General features: G+C 45.2%; 1 protein-coding gene across 1 annotated transcript in view; it reads left to right on the forward strand.

Moving 5' to 3' along the window:
- LOC148183466 (ubiquitin-conjugating enzyme E2 R2) overlaps nucleotides 1-25,062 on the forward strand; it is a 214,632-nt gene that overhangs the window by 176,425 nt on the left and 13,145 nt on the right. The window contains exon 3 of the mRNA XM_088061553.1: nucleotides 6,927-7,024. Coding sequence (XP_087917679.1) covers nucleotides 6,927-7,024 — 98 coding nt within the window. The remainder of the gene's footprint in view (nucleotides 1-6,926; nucleotides 7,025-25,062) is intronic.

A 25,062-nucleotide genomic window follows, 5' to 3' on the forward strand; every position in this document is an offset into this window, starting at 1 on the left:
TTTCGAGAGGAGAGCACTTCTTCTAGCATCAGAGCTGCTGTAGTTGTTGATATGCCGGGTCCTGACATAGCCTGGCAAAGCTTGGCTACAAACATTGAATCAGTTACAATGTCAAGATGCTCTGTTTGGAACAGTCCGCATGCCAGTACTACAGCTGCTACTTCCAGTTGCTGGACTGAGAGTGTACGATCAGTCGCTTTGACACAGTGCCACTCGTCCTCTGATTGTCACACTGCAGCCGCAGTGGAGGTTGTTGAGGATGCATCTGTGAAGACTGTTGGTCCTGGCTGGGGCCGGTCCATGACCTTTCATGGTAGGTCTATGTCGACAACAGCTAGCATCTGAGTCCAAGGGGGCTTTGCAGAATACTGAATCTCTCCGCCGAACACAACTAGGGCTGTCGCCAGGTATTCTGACATCACTGTTGACTGTGTAGAGAGTTGCTTGCGAAAAGGCAGGAATATTTTGGCTGGCTCAATGCCAAGATGTTTCAGGGCAAGTTTTCTGCCTTTCATAATGAGGCTGCTGATATATTCAGCTCCTGGGGAAAATGCACGTGTCTGTTTTCCCAGGACTATCCACTGTATTGGGTGAGCTTTTTCTGGGGGGCCTTGAGCCAGTGCTCCTACCCCCCCTCCCTTTGTGAAGTGCACATACAAATCGAGTGGTACCTGGGGCTTCCACCTGGTGAGGGAACTTAGAGATACCTGCTGTTCGATGAAGTCAAGAGAGTTCATTGCTTCTGCTGTCAGGGCTTTGTGTTCCCATGGATTTTTCCCTCTCAGGAGATCATACAGGGGGGTCATCTTCTCGGGTGGGATTAGGACGATGTTGCAGAGCCATTGCAGGGATCCCACCAGCTGCTGCACGTCATGGAGCGTTTTAATGTCCCGACAGATCTTTATCTGGGGAGGGGATATGTAAGAGTCTGTGATCCCCACCCCCAAAAAGGTTACACATGGCCCCTTTTTTATTTTTGCACTCGCGATTTCAAAGCCATTTGCTTTTAGAGTCTCTGTGATTGTTGACACTAACTGGTCTACCTGACCTCCCGAGGGTGCGGCAATCAGGATGTCATCCATGTACTGGATGATGGTAGCAGTCGAGTTGCTATGACGGATCAGTGCCAGCGCTCGGTCGACTGTGATTTGACAGATTGTAGGTGAGTTGACCATCCCCTGAGGCAGCACTTTCCACTGGAAGCGTAGGTTGGGGCGCTGGCTGTTTGGAAACACCACTGAGAAAGCAAACCTCTCCCTGTCTTCTTCATGTAAGGGTATAGAAAAGAAACAGTCTTTGATATCAAGAACAGCACAAGGTTGGCCCTCCGGCACCATAGAGTTCATAGGTAACAATGTTTGAACAGGTCCCATGGGTTGAATTTTCTTATTCACTTCACGTAAATCGTGGAGGAGGTGAAACCCTTCTCTGGATCACTTAGGGATTACAAAAACAGGAGTATTCCACGGGCTAGTAGATGGCTCTATATGACCTTGTTGTAATTCACGGTTAACTAACTCAAGAAGGGCATCTAATCGAGGCTTGGACAGGGGCCACTGCTCGACCCACACTGGGTCAGATGATTTCCAAGAAAGCTTGATTGGTGGCAGTGGGTGCACAGCAGCGGCCCTTAGGGTAAATTTGTCACCCTGGCTTTTAGCAAGGCTAGGGCGTCTCTTCCCAGCAATGCTGGGATTCCTGTCATGACATACGGGAAGAGGGCAATAGTTTTCTCTGGCCCTTTGTCTGTGTGGAGTGTAATGGCTATTAGCTGTGTGCTTCTCCGAGCTCGTGACAGCCCTCTGACCCCGCCCACCATGGGGGCATCCTCTAGTTTCCAGAGAGGAGGCCAATTTGTTTCCGGAATGACTGTGACATCTGCCCCAGTATCAATTAGAAAAGGAACACTGATGGACCCAGAGGGGATACTTTGATCACCTGAGGTGTCATAAAGAGTGCAGATCCCCCATACGACCGGCGGGTTGTCGCACCTTACAGTGAGGGCCACCCTGGGGTCCTGTCCCCCAAGTATGATCCCTGCTGTCCCTGGGGCAGATAAGGCAGGGTTGGCTGAGCAACTGGCTGAGTTATGAAAGTGGTTGCCTCTCGGGGGGACAATGGGTTTGGGAGCAGCTCGGTTCTTGCAGGATTGGCATAGCTGGGCGGCCTCGCATCCCAAGTGGGAGAGAACTGGATGCAGCCCTGCTGTCCTCTCCCCCTCCCGTTTCCCTGAGCCTTGGATCTGCATTCTCTGGCAAGGTGCCCCTTTTTTCCACAAGCCCAGCATGGTCCTTTAAACTGGTTCTGCTGTGAGGTGGGTACTGCCAGGGCCCCCCCTTTCTGCAATTTGCAGCAACATGGCCTGCCTGACCGCATTTGAAACATGCCATCACATTAGCAACTGCTGTGCAGATTGCAGTTTGAATCGGAACTGCCTGTTCCTCCCTCGCAGCATGTTTAATCATCTCTGCGATATTTGCCCCTGCCGGTAGTGATCGGAGAATTTCTTTGGTTGTTGAATTGCACTGCTGTCGTAAGCAGTCTGCCATGACTGGGCCTTTTGCCTCTGGGGGCAGGGAAGAGGAGTCAACAGCTGCCTGAAGGCGGTCTACAAATTGTGTAAAGCTCTCACTCTCTTTTTGTTTTATTGTAGCCCACGGTGATGGCTTAGCAACAACTCTAGAGGCCGAGCGAATAGCTTCTCTGGCCGCACGAGTGGTTGTCATAACTTCATGGGCTCGCATACCCTGGGCTTGTGCCTGAGGTGTAGCCATGGCTGGGTCTGTGCCCATTAACCGTGGCAGGCTGGAACCATGTAGTGGATGATCTGCTCCATTTACTTGGGCTAGGTATCTGGCACAGTTGTTTTCCCATTCTTGTTTAAAAACAATCATCCCTGCTCCATCGAAAAACATTCTGCAAATGTGTTTTATATCAAAAGGGAGCAGGTCATCACCTCCAAAAAGACCATCGATAAGGGAGGTGACCATAGCAGAATTAAGCCCTTTTTCTGAAACTGCTTTAACAAGCATTTTTACTTCTTTAGGATTTATTGGTGAATAAACCCTTTGCCCCCCCTCAGACACCCTGACTGGGAATACTAACGCGTCTGGGGGAACCCAGGTGGCACATTCTGCTCTTATCTGTCCCCAGTCTGTGAGAGGGGTGTCCTCTCTCAGTTCTTTTTTAATGTGGGGGGGGATGTTCTTGTTTATCTTTATTGTTTCCTCTTCTGAGGAGTCGGGTTATGACTCTTCATCGCTTGTATCTCGATCAGAGCCGGAACTCAACTGGCTGGCTGCTTCCTGCTTGCCGTGCCTTTTTCTTGGGCTCCGGCCCCTCCTACCGCCCCTGTGGGCGGGCTGTTCCCTCCCCCCTGGCTCTCCACGCCTTTCGTTCCACCCTCCACTCCGCCTTTCATCCTGCCTCTCGCTCCACCCTTCCCTCTGCCCCTCACTACGGGCTTTGCTCTGCTCTCCACCCCCACCCCTTTCTACTGACGTCGCATTCCAATCATTCTGCACCCATCCCCCAGTGTTCCTTACACATTCCTTTTCTTTCCCATCCCCCCAGCCATGCTCACTTTCCAAGGCCAGCTTTTGTTCTTTGTTAGAGACATATTTTTCCCGCTCTACAACTTTTTTGTCTGCGCCATCTTTAAGCCTCTCAGGGGATGTTTTCCCTCTTACTATCTTTGCTACATTTTTAGCTTCTTCTGTTAAATTTTTCCAAAAATCTCTTGCTTTCTGTTGTCCCTCTGAGGGCGGCTCAGGGTTTGGGGTTTTAGGAGGCATATCGTCCTCCTGTGTCCCCTTCTGCTCAGTTGAGCTGCTCTCATTTAGAGGCTTTAAAGTTTGTGTTGTAGCACTCACTCCTATTTTTGGGGTGACCAAGAGACAGTCTTTTGCTGCCATCCAGGTTTCTTGCTTTTGTCTAGCTTTTTTCAAGGCCTTAACGACCTTACCCCATGACTTAAAATGCTTCATATTACCAGAATCTACAGTTTCATTAGCCAGAGCTCTGGTACATTTCTCCCACACCTCAGGGTGAAGAATGTCCACTGGCTGCTCTATAACACCCATTTATAAAAGCTGTGTAACAGCAAGCATAAAATCCTTAGATTTACAGTCTACCCCCCACTGCTTGTATAATTCAGATACGACCTTTATAAGTGATTCCATCTTTTCTTCTGGGCCCAGGATTCCACACCAAGAATAGTCCAGCTATCTTGGCCGCTGTCTGCCGGTCCAGGGTATCCTTGCTTTTTGAATTTCTTCTCACGTTTCTTCCCACTTTTTTCCCGGGTTTCTGGCACCAGATGTTGGGTTTTTAGCAAGATAAGCTCCCTGGCCAGCTCCAGCACGATGGCTACCTCTAGCCGGCAGACCACAACCCACAGCATCAATGTGATGGATGGCGTACAATGGCGATTTATTGCAGGGAAACTTAACATTTTATAGCCTGGGTTCACTGTGTTACTCCCATCTACATACGTCACACCTGGGTGCTATTGGCTAATTACAAAAAAACTTACTATCCTAAAAAGAGGGGTGGGTTATTGGCTTTCCGTCACATCCCGAATTCTTCCGCAGCGCCAGGCCCTAACTACAACAGTGACCAAAGAGCAGGACCCGGCACTTGGACTTGTTAAACCTCATATTGTTGGATTCAGCCCATCTATCCAGCCTGTCCAGGTCCCTCTGCAGAGCTGTCCTACCTTCCAGCAGATTGACACCCCCCCCCCCCCCCCCCAACCTGGTGTCATCTGCAAACTTGCTAATGGTGGACTTGGTAGATTTGATCCCCTCATCCAGATCATCAATAAAGGTACTAAACAGGACTGGGTCCAACACTAATCCCTGGGGAATACCACTAGTGACTGGCTGCCAACTGGATGCAACAGCATTCCCTAGCACTCTCTGGGCCCGGCCACCTAGCCAGTTCTTATCCCAGCAAAGGGTGCACCTGTCCAAGCCGTGGACTGCCAGGTTTTCCAGGAGTATTCTGTGGGAGACAGTGTCAAAGGCTTTGCTGAAGTCCAGGTAGACAAAATACACAGCCTTCCCCTCATCCACCAGGTGGTTTACCTGTATCGGCGATTGAGAAAGAGACAGGGACAACTGATTGGTGATCAGAATCTGAATTTACTGTGGGCTACATTGTTTTATATACCATTCTAGGAAGGCTAGTATTTTTTTACTACAATGATTGGGTTAAACATCATACAAACAAACTTATAGATTTTTGCAACATCTCTTCTACTTGCAGAAATTGATTCAATCTTCTTCATTGTCGCCAGTCTGATCTAATCTTCTTGAAATTTTCAAAGCTCTGTTTGTTCTTGCCAAGGCATCCTGATTATCAAATCTCTTATGCTAATCAGGTCCAAAGTACTCTCTGTCTTTGCAACAACACACCTGATCATAAAAGATCTGGTTTGTCAGGCAGGACCTGCCCCTCACAAATCCATGCTGGGAGATGTATTCCCTCATCTTCTCCACAACTCCCCCATCACAGCAAGGCCATCAATGCCATGGCAAAGCACAGAGCCATCATTTGTATTAGCATATCCCCAAACTCAGCAAAATAAAGAGATAAGCAGTGCAGCTGACAATCTCCATGTCTCACACAGGAGCTTGCTACTTAATAGCTACTATAACTATAACATGCAATATATATAACTGCCATTGTTTGCCACCAAAAAGGACTGGTGGGTTGACCTGGGCTGGATGCCAAGTGCCTACCATGTAACTTTTCTCTAAAAAATCCTTTTTCTGTTTCTGATTCTGCTTCATTTCTTCTGTATTCTTCTCTTTCTTCCTGGATTTCTCAGCCTCCTTTGGACTGAATTCTTTTGGGATCTTCTCTCGTGGGGAGCCCTGCTTATCTCAGTTCTTATGATTTGAAGAAAACTTCCGAGCTCGTTAAAATCTTGTTTCTCGTGTTTATTAAAAGGTCATCACAAAACTTGACAGGTCTTTCTAGGCTGGCTGCACAAGGTTAATTCTTTGTAATCTGGTACATTTCTTTCTTCTGATGGTACAACAAGGCCTTGTGGTGCACTTGGTGTCTGATGCACAAAATGGCCCTGAATTATGCAGTGCTTTTATCTTTATACTTATTTTTACCCAATTAACAATAGACATGTATATTATTTATCTTTATGACCCAATGACCCTTCACCTATGTGCTGCACTGCGGCATTTTCTGTCCAATCACTTACTATTACCCAAAAACCTCTAGGAGAAGAACATGAAGAAGAAAGAAGAAGGGACAAGAGACAACACCCTAAATCCTCCATCTTGTCTCTTGTTCTCTAAACTTACTTTTTCACCCAGTGATTTAAAAAATTTTTTTAATCTACACACACTTTTAGCTTTTTCCATCTAACTTTAACATTTGTTCTCATGTATCACCATGAAAACATGCTCATGAATTTCATGTTATATGAAATTCAGTGTTTTTCTGGATCTTAAAACTAAGTATCAGAAACAAGGGCACACACTCTGTATCTCAGACTCCAACACAACAAACCACTATATCATTCCCCCTTCCCAGCTGCACAGGAAAGAGAAAATAGGATGGAAAATGACTTGTAGGTTGATATAAGGCAGTTTACTAAAGCAAAAGATTGTACACAAACAAAGGGGAACAAAAAAAGGATTTTATTCTCTACTTCCCATCAGTGAGTGATGTCCAGCCAATTCCCAGGAAGCAGAGCTTCAATATATATAGCGGTTGCTCTGGAAGGCAAACACTGCAAATAACAAATGTCCCCCTTCTTCCTCTTTCCTTTAGCTTTTATATCTGAGTTGATGCCATGTGGTATGGAATATCCCTTTGGTCCATTTGGGTCAGCTGGCCTGGTTGTGTCATCAAATCTGCCTCAAGCCAGGCTATACTCAACTTTTGTTTCTGTCTTGCAGAATGGAGATGTATGTATTTCAATTCTTCACCCACCTGTAGATGACCCACAAAGTGGAGAGCTGCCCTCCGAGAGGTGGAACCCTACGCAAAATGTCAGGTAACTGTGAATCTGTGATGTACAACAGTGACCTCAAAGGCCTGTGATCTCTCTCCAAGACTAAGGCCTGTGTTGGGAAAGTTTTGGAACAGAATTCAAGACTTTGGGAGCTTTAGGTCCTTAACTGTGTGGGAACCAGACTTATCAAGTTGTCTGAAGTGCTGATGCTGAGGTGTCCTGATGATGGACTAACAATGTGGAGAATTCTGTCCTGTTCACAGGGTTTCATTCTCCTAAAGCAACTTATTTCAAATTTTCTGCCCTTCCCCAGTCATTGTTATCTTATAGTTAGGGTTTTCAAACTCTTCCAAGATACCACTAGTGGAAAAGAACATTTTTAGGTATTTGGGCCCAGTAGGAATAACTTTGTTCATAATCCTGCCTGCTGTTTGCCTTGCAGTATTTGTGTGTCTCCTGTCCTGCAGTGTGATATCTTGAGCAGTTAGCCAGGTAGCTTTCTTCCTGACAAAAAGACCCAAAGGATCACTAAATATTAGAGGCATTTGGGGCTGACTTGTCCTTCTTTTTTTCTTTTTAAGCACTAGCTGAATTTCATTCTCATTACAAGACACTGCAAATAAAGAACTGATAAAATTCATATCAAGTAGCAGTTTACCTGTGCAGCTGGAGTAGTAAGTGATGTAGTGAAAAAACCCTGAAGCAAGGTACTTCCTGCTCTAACATTTTAATCTGATTTATTATCCAAATAAGGTTAAAATAATTGCGTCTAGATTTTTATCATATGAGAATTATTCTTGCTCTCAGATTTATTAGATGTTGGTTCCTCAACTTGAAAACTGTTATTTATTGGTAAATCCAGGTAAGGATCTTGGGACACCTGAGGGAATACAGTGATTTGAAAAGGATTGTCTGACAGTTTAACTCGGCTTTCATCTAACTTGGCTTCACAAAATTCATTTGAAAAGAGACTATGTCAAAGCAAAAATCTAGCAAGGGGGATTCAATGGATTCTTGACCCTTGAAATGTGATTGTAACACACACTGCAAAGTGCTGGACTAGAGCTAACATAGCAGGAGACTAGGAATTGTAGCAGTCAGCAAATTATAACAACTGATGTTCCTCCTGGAGCATGCTACTTGAAGGTTAAAAAGGCCAAAGAGAAATGGTGTATCTCAGCTGCATGAAGTCATGAAGGGTTGGGAATCTGATCCTTAGAGCTTGAAGTAAAGGTTTTCCAATCCATCTGTACCAACTACACATTCTAGTTCAGATTTTTAAAAAGGAAAAATAGGCTTAAATACTATCTTTAGTTGTTGTATTGCTAAGCTACATCACCTGTCCTCTGTTCAGATGGCTATTAAACTGTTTTTTCCATACATCTGATATGGTTAGGACTAGGTGACAAGCTTCAGCTTATAGTTAGAAAACAGCTTTGGGCATTAGTTGCTTATAATGCACATACATTTTGAGTATTTCACAATATACAACCCTAAAGATTGACATGAAACTTCTTATAGTACTAGTTCTCTGATTTCTGCTTTCCCTTACCATGGTGCAGTTTTTGGTGCTTACTCTTGGAACATGCTGGTCTTAACAGTGATATTTGTAGAGAAAACATTCCTCAGCTGTATCAGTGTCTTGGGTTGCAATGCAAGATGTAACCAAAAGTATTTATTCTATTGCTATCTGTTAAAACCAGGTGGGGCAGTTTTCTTTATCTCTTCCACTCCCTCCAGAAAGATATCTTCTGTTAATAGGCCATTGAGTCTCACTGCATGACTCATAAAATTACATCATCCCATTGTGACATGCTCCGCCCAGGGGGAGGAGCCAAGCATTCCTACTTTGATGTAATCTGAGATTTAGAACACTGCAGTCAGCCTTTCTTCACTGGATTCTCAGAGGAGGACTGGACCCATCTACACCACACTGGACCTTCAGAGGAAAACTACACCCTTCTACAGGATCATTGCTTCAACAGAACCACATCTGTCACTCCAGGAAGACTGCAGCCACCATTTAATCAGACTGCTACCAACACCCTGACCAACAGGGTGTCAGGTTGTATTCTGACTCTGTCAGTGGGGTTTTTTTCTACTTCTGCATTTTTATTTTAGTTTTCCTTAGTAAAGAACTGTTATTCCTATTTCCATATCTTTGCCTGAGAGCCCCTTGATTTCAAGATTGTAATAATTTGGGGGGGGGGGTTACATTTTTTTCCATTTCAAGGGAGTTTCCCACCTTCCTTTGCAGACACCTGTCTTTTCAAACCAAGACAATCAGCAAGCAGAAATAAAACTTATCCTTCACTGTTAGCCTGCTGCCTGTGTAACCTAGGGCTTCTCTTCAGCTGCTGAATTTTGTAAATCTGCTTACTACAGATGACTGTGGTTGAAGTGTCTGGAGTGAGAAATGTCGTTCTTCAACTTTGAGAGCACCTGCACATCTCTACACCTAATGGTTTCAAGCATGCTCATTATTTTTTTTAAACACAGTCAATATGGACTTTCCCATCACTTGCAGCTAGATGAGGCTGGCATAAGTAAATATAGCAAACATCCAGCAAGAGGTGAAGGAATGCAGCTGTGATCTGTATGGCAGAAAGTATTGCTTTTCTTATGTCTCATAAAGCTGAGAAAGTGGTGGCAGGGCTTAGGGGTTAAGGCTTTGATAAATTTTAGTTGCCTTTTTCCCTATCTTGCCTGACCTCACTCTGTCTTTTGAGGTGCACAGGCCAGAATTCAGCACAATATTCAAGATGTTGGTACATCTGTATCTTGTCATGATTTGTGATGCCTCATCTTACTATTGCTTTGTTTTCTGAGTATACCCATTTTTGTTGGCTTTTTCTGGCTGCTTTAGTGCATTGAGCTGTTTGTAGAAACTGTTCAGATGTAACATTACTTTCAGTACAGTCTAAATCTGATACTTTTGTTGATACATGGAGAGAAAAAGGCAGGTAACAGTTCTGATTCCTTGAGCCTCCACTGGCTTCTCTCCTCTGCTGATAAAGGGGCTGTCCTGGTTCCAGACAGGACAGAGTTAATTTTTTTGCAGTACCCATGAGGGTGTGGAGCCTGGACATGTGTGGGCATGGCTAGGAGATTCTTTTATACCACCTCACATCATTGCCAGGGGTGGGGGTAGGGCATGCTCTGGCTTCTGAGAAGGGTGAGGCTTCTGGTGGAGAAAACTGTGGTGTGGCAGGAGTACTCATTGTTACCCAGGATCCATGGCTGTCACTGTGACACTGGTGGTTGGGTTCTTTTTCCCCAGGACCGAGACTGATAAGACAGAGACTGTTTTCTTGTGTTCAGGTTCAGTTGTTTATTCTTTCCTTATCTATATTACATATATACAGAATACAAGGAGCTACATACACTAAGATAGAAAGGTGCAAAATGGAGAACGAAGAATCTCTCTAAGGCCTTTTATGTGTATTTATCCAATAATCAAATGCCAAGTAAGTTATTTCTTTTAGTGACCCAACGAGCTGACACCTGTGTGCTGCACTGCAGATTCTTTCATCCAAACACTCATTATTACCCAAAAAACCCTTAGAAGAAGAAGATGAAGAAGGACAAGAAGGAGAGACAATGCCTCAAAATCCCCATCTTGGATTCATTTATTAATATAACTAAAACTCCACACTCTAACTTTTTCACCCAGTGATTTAAGAGAACTCTAATTTACACACTTACATCATTAGTTTCTTTACTTATTTTAAAAGCTGTCTCTATGGTTTTAGGCTAAACTCAGTGCTCTCTTGGGTGTCATAGCCAGGCACCAAAGATAAGGGCCTATTTTCTGTGTCTCTGACCCAAACATCTCCCCTTCCTGTTTGAACCAAGAACACTTCCTTAGCAGCCTTGTCTATCAACCGTCGGATCTATTGAAGTAGACAGGGCACGAAAACCAGGAGGACTATGATGACAATCAATACGAATATACCTATCCCTTACAAGTTCCCTCTGCAATGGTGCAAAGCTCAACCAACCAAACAGACCATCCAACCATGACCCCTTTTCAACTCCAAGTTTGGCTATGCCCTCTTTCAATTGTTGTATGCTCTTGTGGATAGACTTCGAATTCATACAGCACATTCCTTCAAATTCTTCACACCCATGTCTATGCATTAGCAAGAGAAAATAAATTGCTGCTCTGTTTTGCAGAGTAGCATCTCACACTTTGTACATCAGTTAACAAATCATTCAAAGCGAGAGAGGTGGAGTGAGATCACTTGCTTAGCCAACAGCCTAATCTGTCCAGTTGCTTCAAGGCTTCTCCTGATGCTACTTGAGGTGAGAGTTGCTATGGATCTCCATCCAAAATTCCATGAGTGAAACTCATAATTGCAATCAGGTGCATACTGATCGACAAACCTCTTCCCTCTGAGTCTTTGCTCTTTTATCATTTTTACATTAGATGTCAGCAGAAAGAGTTTTACAATATTGCATGGACCACCGGTAACATTTGACGGAATGGCGGGCCAAACTCTCTCTCCACAAATAAGAAAATTCCCTTTTGGCAATTGCAATGGAACATGGTTGGGTGGTATGACTAGGACTGAGGTGAAGTTGCACCAAGATGTTGCCTCTTTGTATAAAGTATGATTTGGAGTGGCATCTGTAATTTTGTTTTTGTTTTGTTTTGACATAGGAGAACCGAATATTATGCAAAAATCCATTCTCACTGAGCCAAGGATTTCCAATTCTTGGGGCTCATAAGATGCCTTAGGGAGATATTTGGTCCAGAGGTCCCATCCGTCAGTAGGATTTAGAATGAATCATGAAAGTTTTGGAGAGATGTTTTCTGGAATTAGCCATTCATCCACTGGCAAACCCACCAAGCAAGTCAAGAATAGTTTTGCTGGACTTGAGTCAGTCAAGCAAATGGTGTCTAGGCCCGATGCATTGGCCAGAGTCACCCAAACATTTTCTTTTGGTTGACTCATGGGCAAGATCGCATCACTTAAAGTGATCAACAAAGTGATAAGGCCCAAGGGTAACCCGTGATTTAGCTCCATGTTCAATGGCTTTATCTCTTGTGCAAGATTCTGAATCTTGACACAATTCACACCACGCTTTTACAAACGAGGCATTACAATATTAACAATTTCCTACACTTTTTACATGAAACCCAAAGTTCACTGCTTCTGCATGTGGGATGAAAGATGTTCACTGTCAACTGTGATTTCGATGCAGTTCATGTCTGTGTGCTCGCCTCTCTGCTCCTGGGGTTGTCCACTTGTTTCTGTGGCTGATAAGTTTTCACATTCTTCGCTGGAAGCCACTTTGGCCCTGAACCTGTCGAGACACAAGCATACCCTTTGTCCCAGGTTACTAATTGAAATGGACCTTCAATCTGTCCTATTTCTGGATTTTTGATCAGAACCAAAGGGTCTTCCCCCAACTTTGCCTGAGTACTGTTAGAAAAATGTCTGATAATTGGTGGAGTTGGTTCTGTAAAGGAACTGTTCAAAAAATTTAAAGCATATAAGCTTTTGTTTAAACGCATTTGAGGCATTGCCTCTGCCTCCCCCCTTTTTTGTTTATCCAAAAGGGATTTCAAAGTGTGCTGTGTCCTCTCAATGATGGCTTGACCTGTGGGAGAGTGAAGAATACCAAAGGTGTGACAAACACCCCAATTCATTAAGAATGTGGCAAGCCTTTGTGCCATGTAGGCAGGACCATTATCTGTTTTTATTTCTTGAGGCACACCTAATGATGCAAATGCCTACAAAAACTGCTGACACACGTTTATCGGTTTCTCCTGTGTTCAGGGAGGCAAAGACTGCACCTGAGAAAGTGTCCACTGATACATGGACATTTTTGAATCTCCTGAAAGATGGGTATTTTGTGATGTCTGCCTGCCACAGTTGCAGACTCTGCAATCCTCTCGGATTGACTGCACCTGTGGATATACGGGGTTTCACAAGTTGACAATCAGGACAAACATTTATGATTGCTTTCGCCTAATCTTTAGAGATGCGGAACATTCACATAAGCACTTGTGCATTTTGATTAAAAAATGCATGGCTCAGTTTTGCCGGTTCAAAAATGTTTGGCAAGATGTTTGCAATGATCATTGTTAATTTGCTTCTGTATTTCCTTCCACCAAGAATCCTGGAAATGAAGAATGTGCCCTGATGTGAGAAACAAAGTATTTGTCTTTTCTATGTTCTATGGCTTTTTGCATACATACAAGATAAAAATAGAGATCATCATTGTCAACTTCCTTTAGAAGTGATCCTTCTCTTCTTCTGACTATATTGGCTACATAAGCTGAATCTGTTATCAGATTAAAAGGTTCTTGGAACAACTGAAATGCTCTGACCATTGCTGACAGCTCCACAATTTAGGAGAACCCTTCATTATCTGAATCCCATGATTGTATTTTTGGGTTCTGCCACATAATCACTGATTTGTGCATTTTTCCTGAGCCATCAGTGAACAATGTTATTGCATCCAATGGCACTTCAGTTAATTTGGGCTTCTCTTTGAAGCTTAATTTTGACTGCAATAACTTGTGGCTTGGAAAGTGAATGGAACAGGCACCTGAATAACCCAGCAATGCAATTTGCAATGCCTGATTTTTGCATTGCCCAGTCAAAATGTTCCCTCTTCAAAGGCAGATAAATTGTGGCAAAATCTTTGCCTGCCATTGTCAACAATCTTGTTCTTGCCCTGATTATGATCTGTACTATCATCTCTAATGTTGTGAAAATTGTTTTCGGAGACCTGTAGGGTAAAAACATCCATTCGATTATTAACAATGAATCTTCCTTTGAATTGTCCCATTGAACTATAAGACCATACAACTGCATGTTTTCTCCTAATACTGCAAGGAAAAATGGTTGTGACATTGCACAACGATGCGCCTGTCTGCTGAAGGGCTTCAGCAACCCTCTCAAGGGCTTTTTGAGCCTCAGGCGTGAGGGTTCCGGGAGATTTAATGTTGATTTCTCCTCTTAGTAGGTTGAAAAGTGGTGCAAGTTCATCACTGGTGATTACCAGAGTTGGCCTGATCCAATTGGTTTCTCCCAAGAGTCTCTGCAGATCGTGCAGATTATGGACGCGAGTCCTGACTTGTATCTTTTGCGGTTTAATTGCTTGCTCTGTGATCTTCCATCCCAAGTATTTCCATGGCAAGGTTTGTTGAATTTTTGATGTAGAAATTTCCAGTCCTGCGTTTTGAACTTCTGCAATCACGCTGTCATGAGCCTCTTACATCTCCTTTTGTGTTGATGTAGCAATGAGTAAATCATCCATGTAATGAATGATCATTGCCTGCGGATGTTTCTTCTGAGCCAGAGACAAGGCTAATGCCACATGCCATTGGCAAATTGTTGGCAAATTTTTCAGTCCTTGAGGAAGGACTACCCAGTGGTATCTTCGCAAAAGCTCTTGTTTGTTGATGCTTGGGACAGAAAATGCGAATCGTGGAGCATCTTTTGGATGAAGTGGAATATTGAAAAAGCAATCTTTTAGATCAATGATCACAAGTGGCCAATCTCTTGGGATCATTGAGAGATTGGGCAGTTCAAGCTGAAGTGGTCCCATCTCCTCAATGACCTCGTTGATTTTTCTGAGGTCATGAAGCAATCTCCATGAATTGGAGGTTTTCTTGTGGATGGCAAACACTGGAGAATTCCAGGGACTATTTGTCGGCTTGATGTGATATTTCTGCAATTGTTCCTTCACCAATTTATTGAGCACACTCAATTTTTTTCTGTGTCAGGGGCTGCTGGTCCACCCAGACAGGTGTGTCTGTCTTCCAAGTCAATCTCAAGGTGGTGAGTGCTGCAGTGACCCTTATCAAAAATCCACTTCTATTTTTGTGCCCCATTGTGACAGGATGTCTCTTCCCCAAACCGTGATGGGTTTGTGCATAATAAAGGGACGAATGATTGCTGTCTTCCCTTCTGGCCCTGAAACAACAATTGCATGTTTGCTCTGCATGCATAATGTGCTTCCTCCAATTCCTGAAAGGGAGCTCAGAGGTACCACCAAGCTCCATTCTCTGGGCCAAAGGACATGAGAGATGACTGTGACGTCCGCACCGGTGTCCAACATGCCCGTAATTGTGATTGCTGTGTCACCACATGTCAAATTGCAGGTGAGTTGGGGTCAATCACGGCCTATTTGCTTTATCCAGAAGACATAGACATTTGTGTCTGTATTGTTGGGTGAAGTCTGTTGACTCACCACTGGCATGACTTGCTGTACCGCATTAGATGGCAAAGCAATGGCCTTGGCTATTGGAGTATTTTGTGGAACAAACAATGGAGGACGCAAGGGCTGGGCTAAAACTGTCAACTCCTCATTATGGTTCGCTGAGATGACTGATGGATAGACAATGAGCCTTAGAGTACTGCTTCTGTCCTTGCCTATAATTAAAAATTCTTGCCTCTTCCATGATGTTCCAGTGACCCCCGTGGAAATCACTGCATGACTCTCATTCATGAAGTATGTTAATTTGGAAGCTGCCAATTCACATTGTGTCCCTGGAGGTAACAGTTCTGAATTGCTTGGGAAGTTGCAGATGGTCCTGCAGATGGAGTCTGATTGAGGTTCCCCACAGATTGTGTTCCCTGAGGGGTTCCGGACTGTTGAGTCACTGCCATAACTTGTGTCATGGTGCATTGGTGTCCCACGCTTTTCTTCCTGTTTCTTGGAAGGGGTAGAGGTCTTCCATACACATCTGTTTTGGAGTGACATTGATTTATGTAATGTCTTCCTCTTTAGCATCTTGGGCAAAGGCCTGGCCCTTTTGCATTTCCTGAAGACTCTGGGCAATTCTTTTTTATGTGTCCATGCTTTGCACATTTGAAGCATGGCTTCTTGGACAATTCTGTTGCCATGACTTCTGAGGAATTGCCTTGTTGAGAAGTCACATTGAGTGCTGCAAGAGCTCTTGCGAATCTCTCATCTTGTGCTTTGAGGAGTTTTCCGAATCTGTCTCCCAAGACATCTGCTTGAATTGCTGCGATGTGCTGAGGCATGCTTACCTTGCTGCAAGCTTCTATCATTTGAGGCAAGGTTGGCTGTGGATCAGGCAAGGCGCTGATTATGCACTTGAACTCTGTGTTGGCGTTTGCAAAAGCGAGGCTTCAGATGAGGAGTGGTTTTGCGGCCTCATCACTGCATTGTCTCTCCATTGCTTGTGTGAGGCGATCAATGAATGAGGTATAAGGCTCAGAATTGCCTTGTTTCACTTCTGTGTAAATGCCATCTGGGATTCCAGCTGGCTGGATTTGCAGGATTGACTTTCGTGCTGCTTCTTTGATGTCTGCAATTACTTGTTGAGGCAGTTCTACAGCCTGATCTTCAGGTCCGTCATGAGGATTGCCTTGTGCTAGGTGAGCCAATGTGAGGGCTGCATTCAGGCCTCCAGCATAGGTGTTTATCAATTGCATGAGGGCTCTGTGCCACTTCACATCCTATAGTATGTATTGCGCGTCTGTCAAGATTGTAGAGACTGTATCTAAAGTCATAAGGTACTAAATCATGGTTGTTGAATGTGCCTCTCAACAGTTGCTTGAAATATGGAGAGCTTAATCCATTGTCTTTAATGGCTTGCATCAAGTCTTTGATGACATCATGAGTCAGAGGGTCCCATCTAGGATTTGCATTTTGCCTGCCATATCTCACTGGCAGTGTCATGACTTCTATTTCTGCCATGTTGAAATTCCCTTCTTTGAGTGCTTTTTTTCTGATGTCTGCCCAATTCGTTGAACTGGGTTCAAATCTTGCAACATGTCTTAGAAGACGAGGCACCAAAGCTCTGCTTGCATCTTCTCCTGGCCTGAAGACTGCATTATTCATGCCGTTGATCTCTCCCTCTCCTCTGTAGGGCAGAGACGTCATCCTTTGTGGTCTCGTATTAAAGGACGTTGAAGGTGCAATACAAGGATTCACCACAGGTGGCGCTCCAACAGGAGGTTAGACATCTTGTTGACCACAAGATGGCGCTGACTGAGGGGGTGTAGGGAATATTTACAGAGGTCGAGTTGCCATCAGAAGTCACAAGAAAGTCCCTTGCACAGTCCTTTAACTGGAGAAAGAGATCCCAAAGGAACTCGGATATGTGACCAACGGAGTAATGGATTGACGAGAAAAAAAGTTGGCTGTTTGTCCCATGGAGGAAGGACCAAACCAGGCATTTGGAGTAATTGTGCCAAGCCTTGGGGTGCTGTTTGCCATCCCCCAGAAGTTTGGTGTAGCTTGAGAGAACAGGAGTGTATTTCTAGAAAGACCTCGACCAGCTGAGATTTTTATAATGTCCTCAGCATTTGCGTTTTTGAATGACAAGCTCGAATTATCTGCTTGTGAGCTTTCTCCCTCCGGTTGTGTGATTTTTTCCTCTTGGTTGCTCTGTTGGAACAGCTCCAGGGATGCTGGACCCCGTGTCAACATGTCCCGTATCCCCCAGGTCCATGTGTGCTGTGGGATTTGTGGATTGAAGGAATTGTGTGTTGGCAAGGCTGTGGTTAAAAGTGTTTTGACTCTGTGTAGTGTCCAGCGAAGCTGTCTGTGGTAGAAAAGATGTTGCTGCTTCAAGCTGCTGTTGCTGTTGAGCGGCAGCTATGAAAGCCATGGCCCTGTGCGCTGAGGGTTGCTGAGCTGTCTCGGCTCTGTGGGCTCCACAGCCTGCTGGCCGGCACTAGAGGCCGGTGAGGAGTTTGTGCTGCTGCTTAGCTTGGCAGGCTGTTACAGCCGCGGCTGCTTCTTGTTTCAAGAGTGGTTGCCATGGCAGCAATGTCAGAATAGCCGGCACGGGTGGCGGCTCCGCCTGTCCACCCGTCTGCCCCCCTGCGCTGGGCTGGGGACGGAGGGAAGGAACCACGCCTGCCTCTGATGTAGATTTCAGGGGCAGGAGAGGGCTGGGCGATCCCGCCATCATCAATGGGCTGTGCAGAGGCGGTGCAGAGGCTAGAAGGAACGCCTTCGCTGAGGGCTGGCCAGGAGGCAGCAGCACAGGCGGGACGAAGGGCTGTGACTGTGCCAGCGTCACTGCTGCTGATGTCATTTTGACTGGCAGCTGCTACTCAAAGGAAACCCCAGGCAGGAGGACACAGGGACCGCCGTACCTGTCAGGCACGGGTGCCGCTCCGGGGCGGGCTGGACCGTCCCGTGCCGTCCCAGGGTGGGCTGGGCCTCCCACCCCCCTGCTCACTCCGACCCCCAAGTGCCGGAAAAGGATGCAGCTACTGGCGCGCGGGCTGGGGGGTTTCCCCCTCCCTCTTCTGCCTCCAGCGGCATCCCAGACGCATGCGTAGCGCCAAAAAGGCTCAGATACGTTTGCAAAGTTTCCGAACCTTCGGAACCCCGTTTTGGCAGCTTGCGAGGTGTAACGACAGCATAAGATTGCGGTCTACGTTCTGGAATTGCCCCCAGGTCTCTCCGTGGCTGTGGCACTGGGTTTTCCTCAGGCTGAGCCATCCCTTTTGCCGGGGGGGGGGGTGGGGGGGTGGGGGTGGGGTGGAGGCTTATGATGAATCTGCGGACTGTAAGAGTTCTGCAGGTGGCTGGGAAGAGCCCGCCTGCTCTCTATTCGAGCTGCTATGTCCTGCAGTTCCACCCTCGGCTCCCTTCTCCGCTGGGTTGATAAGGGATAAAGTGTCTTTTCTGGCTTTTACCGCCGGAATTTCATCCTTTGAAAGGATTTCCGACGCTCGGAGCATTGTATTCAGAGTCAGGGGTGTCCCGATTTCCACGGAATGAGCGAGGACGGACCCAGCCTCTTCCAGCTTTATCGTCAGGGTCTCCCGCTCTGTGTTTAGATCTGTTATAAATGCAAAGGCAAATTTGGGTTAAATAAAAAAACAATTTATTATAAAACAATTTTTATAATAAAAATAAACAATGAGGAAAAACCACAATAAAACAAACAGCGCAGCGCTGGGTGGACAGGGGTCTATACCCAAAGGTATAGGTGTTCCCAAATCCACGAAGGAGGGTAGACTGTCTGGGGTTTTTATAGGGATTTTGTGTCCTGAGGCTAAATTCCAGGTAGGCACCATTCACCAAGGGTCCTTGATTGTTGGATGAATTGATTTCCTGGCATTGGAGAATAGAGTCAAATAGACGTCCGGGCAGAGTCTCCTCATATGTAAAGAAGTTCTGAGTGTTCTTTGATTTCATTTTCGGTTTGGGCTCTCAGAGTGAAGTATCCAAGTCCGGTGTGGAGTCGACAGATATCTCGGCTGGGCTTCCACTTATTGTCCGGCCTGTTTGCATCTTCAGCTGGGGTTTGCAGGGAGGGGTGCCCAGGTGCGGTGTGGAGTCGATGGCCATCTCGGCCTGGCTCTTTTCTTTGTTTAGCTTAACCGTTCGTGTCTTGCTTTTTCTTTCAGGCTGATGAACGTCGCCTAGGGTCGTTACCGCCTGAATGGGTAGTTACTGCTGGGTTTGGGGAAATTCTTCGGCCACACTATATTTTATATACTTTTTACATTGTTACAAATCTAGTTATATCCTTATTTATTCTTTCACGAATTTTTATCCAAGGTTAGATTTATCACAGTCCCCCGCCTAATAATCCATCACATTAAAAATTCGTGTTATTTTATCCAATTCTACGGGGGAAGGACTATAATTTTCACTCACATTCATTTTCTTCCCAGTCCGTTAACGAATTTTCACAATATTCTTGTGACAGGTTATGTTTATTTTGTTTTCAGGGTCCATCCCTTCCTCATCTCTGGAGAAGCAGAACACTTGGTCGAATTGCAAACATACTCGGTCATCATCACTTTTTAACAAATCAAGAATTATCGGTTCATTATTAAAAGAGGCTTTTTCTTCATGTTTTAAATTTTTACTTTCCCAATACACTTTTCCCCCATGGTACACATTTTTAAGTTTGCTTTATTGTAACATAAAGGGTTAACCTTATAATATGCTAAAAAGGTGGATTGTCTTTTTTCTCTTATCCAGACAGTTTTGTTACATTGGCTGCAGATTGGAATTGGAGGGAGCATCCCCACTTCTCTCCTATACCTGAAGTGGGTAGCTTTAGTTTTTTTCTCATAGGAGTTTTAGACTGCCCGTCTTTAAAACTTGCCCCTGAGTGGTAACACCAGACCTCCCCCTTTAATTCACAAAGATTATACTGAGTGCTGTTAGACAAACAACGTTCCAGAGGACAGTCAATTATTCGTCTGGTATCTGTGGCAGTCCGACACTGCTCACACTTCCCCAGGAGACGCTCCCCCGGAGGTACCTCGGGAATCATTCCCTGGGCTAAGCACATGGCTAGACTCAGGACAGTCAGGATTCCCCACCGGTGTATCCCTCTGCCTTGCCCTTCGCCCGTATAGAAATATACGGCGGGGATTACCATCTTCTCGGCAGCAAGGATATTCTTCAGGGGCCCTTGTAGTCCTAATGGCGTACTTTCTCTTGAAAGCAGCCCACCGAGATGACTTAATTGTGTCTGTCTTGCACGGTACCTTGACTGTCTTTTGGCACTCAATTTCTAAAGTTTCTGCCTTGGAGTCTAGTTTACCTCTAATCCCCTTTTGAAAAAGCAGGTACCACTCAGGAGAGTCAAGTTCTAAAAACCCCGCCCGGGTGACAAGTATTAAGAAACGGCTAGTCAGCTCCTGTTCTTTAGTCAGACAATCGGTACACAATCCCTTAGGCTTGTACTCTCCCCAACAGTGGGTTACTCAAATTTGTTTACAATAAGCACATTTAAAATGTATAAATGGAAAACAATCACAGTTTGCGTTGATGTAACTTATCTGGTCTGCAGCTCTACGATCTCAGAACAATCATGTACTAATTTTTCTGAATAGAAACTGAGCAGGATTTTTGTGCAGTGGTTTTCAATTCTAAACCGGGTGAGCTGATTAAGATGGCTTCATATTTTAGAAGCCTGGAATCAGTCAGCCACTTCTCTGCTTTTTGCTGCAATATGTTTCTCACGTCGTGGGGAGTGTAAACTACCAGGGGAGGAAAAGTTATTTTCTTCGCTTCTCCCACTAACAGAGCCACTGCTACAATTGCTTGTAAACACGTAGGCCAACCCCGACTGACTGGATCTAAGATCTTTGAAGCCTATAGGCTTCCTTTTGTCTGCCCATTCCTGAGTCAGGACTCCCTGTGCTGTTTGTCCACTCACATCCACAAACAACTGGAATTCTTTATTCGTATCTGGTAGAGTTAGTACCGGGGCAGTCATAAGAACAGTTTTTAATTTCTGGAAATTAGACTCATTTTGTTCAGTCTACTTCAGCCTGTCAGTGTTTAATCTTTCATACAAAAACTTCACTTTTTCACTGAAACCCTCAATCTACTGCCTGCAATGTCCCAAGAGCTCTAGAATTTGTCTAATTTGCCTTTTTGTTTTTGGGGCAGGCAATGCAAGGATGCCTGCTACTCTTTCTGGGTTCAATTCTTTTTTTTTTTTTTTTTTTTTTTCCCTTGAGATATCCAATGTCTGAGGTATTTTATTTCAGGCTCTGTGAATTGCAGCTTGGATTTTGATACTTTCAAACCTTTCTTTCCTAGAAAGTTTAACAAGGCAATCGTGCTTTTCTTCATGCTCTCTTCAGTCGGTCCAGCTATTAGCAAGTCATCTACATACTGCAAAAGCTTTGTCCTGTCTTCAAGAGCAAATTGGGTTAACATTTGTTCTAAAGCTTGTCCGAAAAGGTTCGGAGACTCCACAAACCCCTGGGGGAGGACCGTCCACCTTAGCTGTTGCTTCCGGTTTGTATCTGAGTCCTCCCACTGAAATGCAAAATAATCTCTACTCCTTTCATCCAGAGGGCAGGTCCAAAAAGCATCTTTCAAATCAATCACACTGTACCACACATCTTCTGGTGAGAGTCTGTTTAGTAAAGTATAGGGGTTGGCCACCACCGGGAATCTAGTCCGGGTCCTAGCGTTTACCGCTCGTAGGTCCTGGACCAATCGGAAGCTGCCATCCGTCTTCCTTACAGCCAGGATGGGGGTGTTATGTTGAGACATGCAAGGTTCTAAAGTACCCCCGTTTAGGAGGTCATCAATTATTTGTTTCAACCCCCTTCTCCCCTCCATCGGGATGGGATATTGTTTAACCCTTATAGGGTCCTCAGAGTTCTCGATTTCTATTTTGATAGGTTTGATATCTAGCTTTCCTACCTCTCCCTTTGAATGCCATACTTCAGGGTTTATTTTCTCCTCATCTTTAGGAGTCAACTTAAATATTTTCACCACCAATTCAGAATTTTTAATCATGATATTAATTCTTAAAGCGACAATCATGTCCCTTCCCAACAAATTGTAATCTGCTTCTTCCACTAATAGTAAATTCCCTAAGCAAATTTTATTTTCAGATTCTATTTCCACATCTTTTATTACAGGCACTTCAAAGGGGTCTCCCTTTGCACCGATTACAAAAACTTTTTCTGCTAGCCACACATCCGTATGGTAATTTCTGCAGGGTACTTCTCTCTGCCTCAGTATCCACAAGAAAACTTACCTCTTGTCGTTGGGGTCTCACTTTTAATTTTATCAAGGGCTCCTTGGATGTTCTGGTCTCCAAATTAAAGAGCCCTTGACACCCCTAATCTTCCTGAAAAATTTTCTCATCTTTTATTCTTTGTTTACAACTCCGCTGAACGTGTCCTACCTTTTTACAGTAGTAGCATTCAGGGGGTTCTCTCCGTGGGGCCGGGGCTGCCCAGTGAGAACCTCGACTTTTTCCGGGTAGTGTTTTAAACTTACCCTGCATCTGCTCTTGTTTCTGGACCTCTTTCACCGCAGTTACTAAAACCTTAGCCTGCAATTTCTGCTTCTCATCTTCTCTCCTCATGTATACTTTTTGAGCTTCCCTTAGGAGCTCCTGGAGGCTTTTATCTTGCCACTCCTCGATCTTTTCTAATTTTCTCCTAATGTCCTCCCAAGATTTAGCAACGAATTGTGTTTTTAACAGAACCTCCCCCACAGGAGAGTTCGGGTCAGTCTCAGAGTAAATCTGTAAACTTCGCCGTAATCTCTCGATCTATTCAGTGGGTGGTTCCTCTTTCCCTTGACACTCTCTAAAAATTTTGCTAATATTCTGGCCCCTAGGGACCGCTTCTCTTATACCTTGTACAATTATGCTCTTTAAATCCATCATGTTCCGTCTGCCTTCCTCCGTCTGTGCATTCCAGCTCGGGCTTACGCTAGGCCATTTCTGGTTACCTGGCGTCCCCTGTGGATTGCGTCTGTCCCAGTCTCTGATACCGGCTTGTTTAATCATCTCTCTTTCCTCCTGATTAAACAATGATCTCAGGATTGCCATAAGATCGTCAAAGGTATAGATACTACTCCCTAAAAATTCATCTAACCTCTCAGCCACACTAAAAGGGTCATTCAACAACCGCCCCATCTCTTTTTAAATGCTCTTACATCTCCAGAGTTAAGGGGTACATTCACAAAACCGATCACTCCCGGGGCCGTCGGTACTTCCCTAAGAGGGAACAACCGGTGCCCCTCTTCACTCTCTCCCCATTCATTATCCATCATTCTCGCTCTCAAACGGGTTCTACTTGCGGGAGGGGAGTTGGTGATTGTGGGTTGCCTCCCCGTTATCAATTGTGGGAATTCTGCCGCCACCCGGCTGAAGGGAGGGATCCCCTCCGTTGTATGGGAGGGTCCCGGTTGTGGCGGCTGGACCGGCAAGGACGGATAGGGTGATCCCCAGCCTTGTGCAGGAAAAACCTCCGAGGAGGTTGCTGTGGCTACGGTGTTTGCAGGCGGGGAAAGGGGAAGGGCTGCCGGCATCGCTGCTGGCCCCGAGTCTCCCGCTTGAGACACACGTATCTCAGTGGGTTGGTCTCGGGAGTCCAAGGGTGCTGAAGGCACCACTTGATCTGCAGAGGAAGGTCCCGCCGGTCCATGATATGGGGGTGGTAAGTGGTCGAGGGGTTCCCAGGACTCAGCTCTCGACTCACGTTTTTCTTTTTGTTTTATTGGGAATAGCCCTACTCTGACATTTACCCAGAGCTTAGCATATTCCCTCTCCTCAGGATCTGAGGGGACCTTGTTCTCCACATAGGAGAATAACTTATTACACGTCTATTTTTCAAATGTGCCTAACACTGGCCAAGTGAGGTGACTTCTCAACTCCTGTCCTCCCCAAACCTCCATACAATAATGTATTAATTTTTCCTTTGATTTCCCCTTCCTCTGGGGACAATCTTCCCAGTGTTTTAGCATCCACCCCAAGGGACTTTCCAGCGGGATGTCTGGTGATTCCTCCCCCTGATCGGAGGAATCTTTCCCTGTGCTTCTTCTTTGAAGCTTACTCTTTTTCTGCCCCATACTTCGCAAATATATTTTCTTACCTTTCTTCGACTTCTCCGTGAGTCGGTATCTGTTTCTGCGTTGTGTACTTACTCTAGGAATCAAAATTTGCCGATACTCACCTTTCAGCGAGCTGAGCTGAGGTCTCTTGTAATCGGTACTTTTGATCCTCTTCTGGACCTCTACTGGGGTCCGTTAACTAAAAGGGTTTACCAGTTCCCGAGCTCGACAGGACGTATCCTTCCCCTTTTAGTTCCTTGCGATCAGTCCCCGAGACACCCTTTGGCCTCAGGTTTTTACAAGTGTGTGTCGAGAGAAAAAAACTTTCACTCTGTATCGCTTCCTTCGCGGCCGGCCAATTCCCTCGCGGGAGGATGGAAACGCAGCCTTGAAGTCCACACTCGCCTCGTGATCAGATCACGTCTCACACACTCGCCCGATCGCCCACTCAACCAGCAGTACTTACAGCTATTTTCCTGCGTGGGTGTCTTTGTGCACAATAGACGTTTTACGAGCAAAGCAAGCCGCGGCTTCCCGAAGGCTCCGTGCCTTCCCGAGCTCTCCGATCCGGATCCTTTTCCTTTTTATTGTGGTTTTTATCTCAGCCTAAATTTGGTTCGGATGTCGGAATGAACTACGGGGGCTCTCAACTCACCAGGCCACTAAAATCAGCGGGGGTACCCGTCCTGGGCAGTGAGATTCTCCGCAGTTTCTCCGATCCGAGTTCACGGCACCAATCTGTTATAAATGCAAAGGCAAATTTGGGTTAAATAAAAAAACAATTTATTATAAAA

The sequence above is a fragment of the Pseudopodoces humilis genome, chromosome 12 (assembly GCF_049639895.1).
Source record: "Pseudopodoces humilis isolate 2021_Gansu_Grassland_sample_001 chromosome 12, ASM4963989v1, whole genome shotgun sequence".
In the NCBI taxonomy this organism is placed as follows: domain Eukaryota; kingdom Metazoa; phylum Chordata; class Aves; order Passeriformes; family Paridae; genus Pseudopodoces; species Pseudopodoces humilis.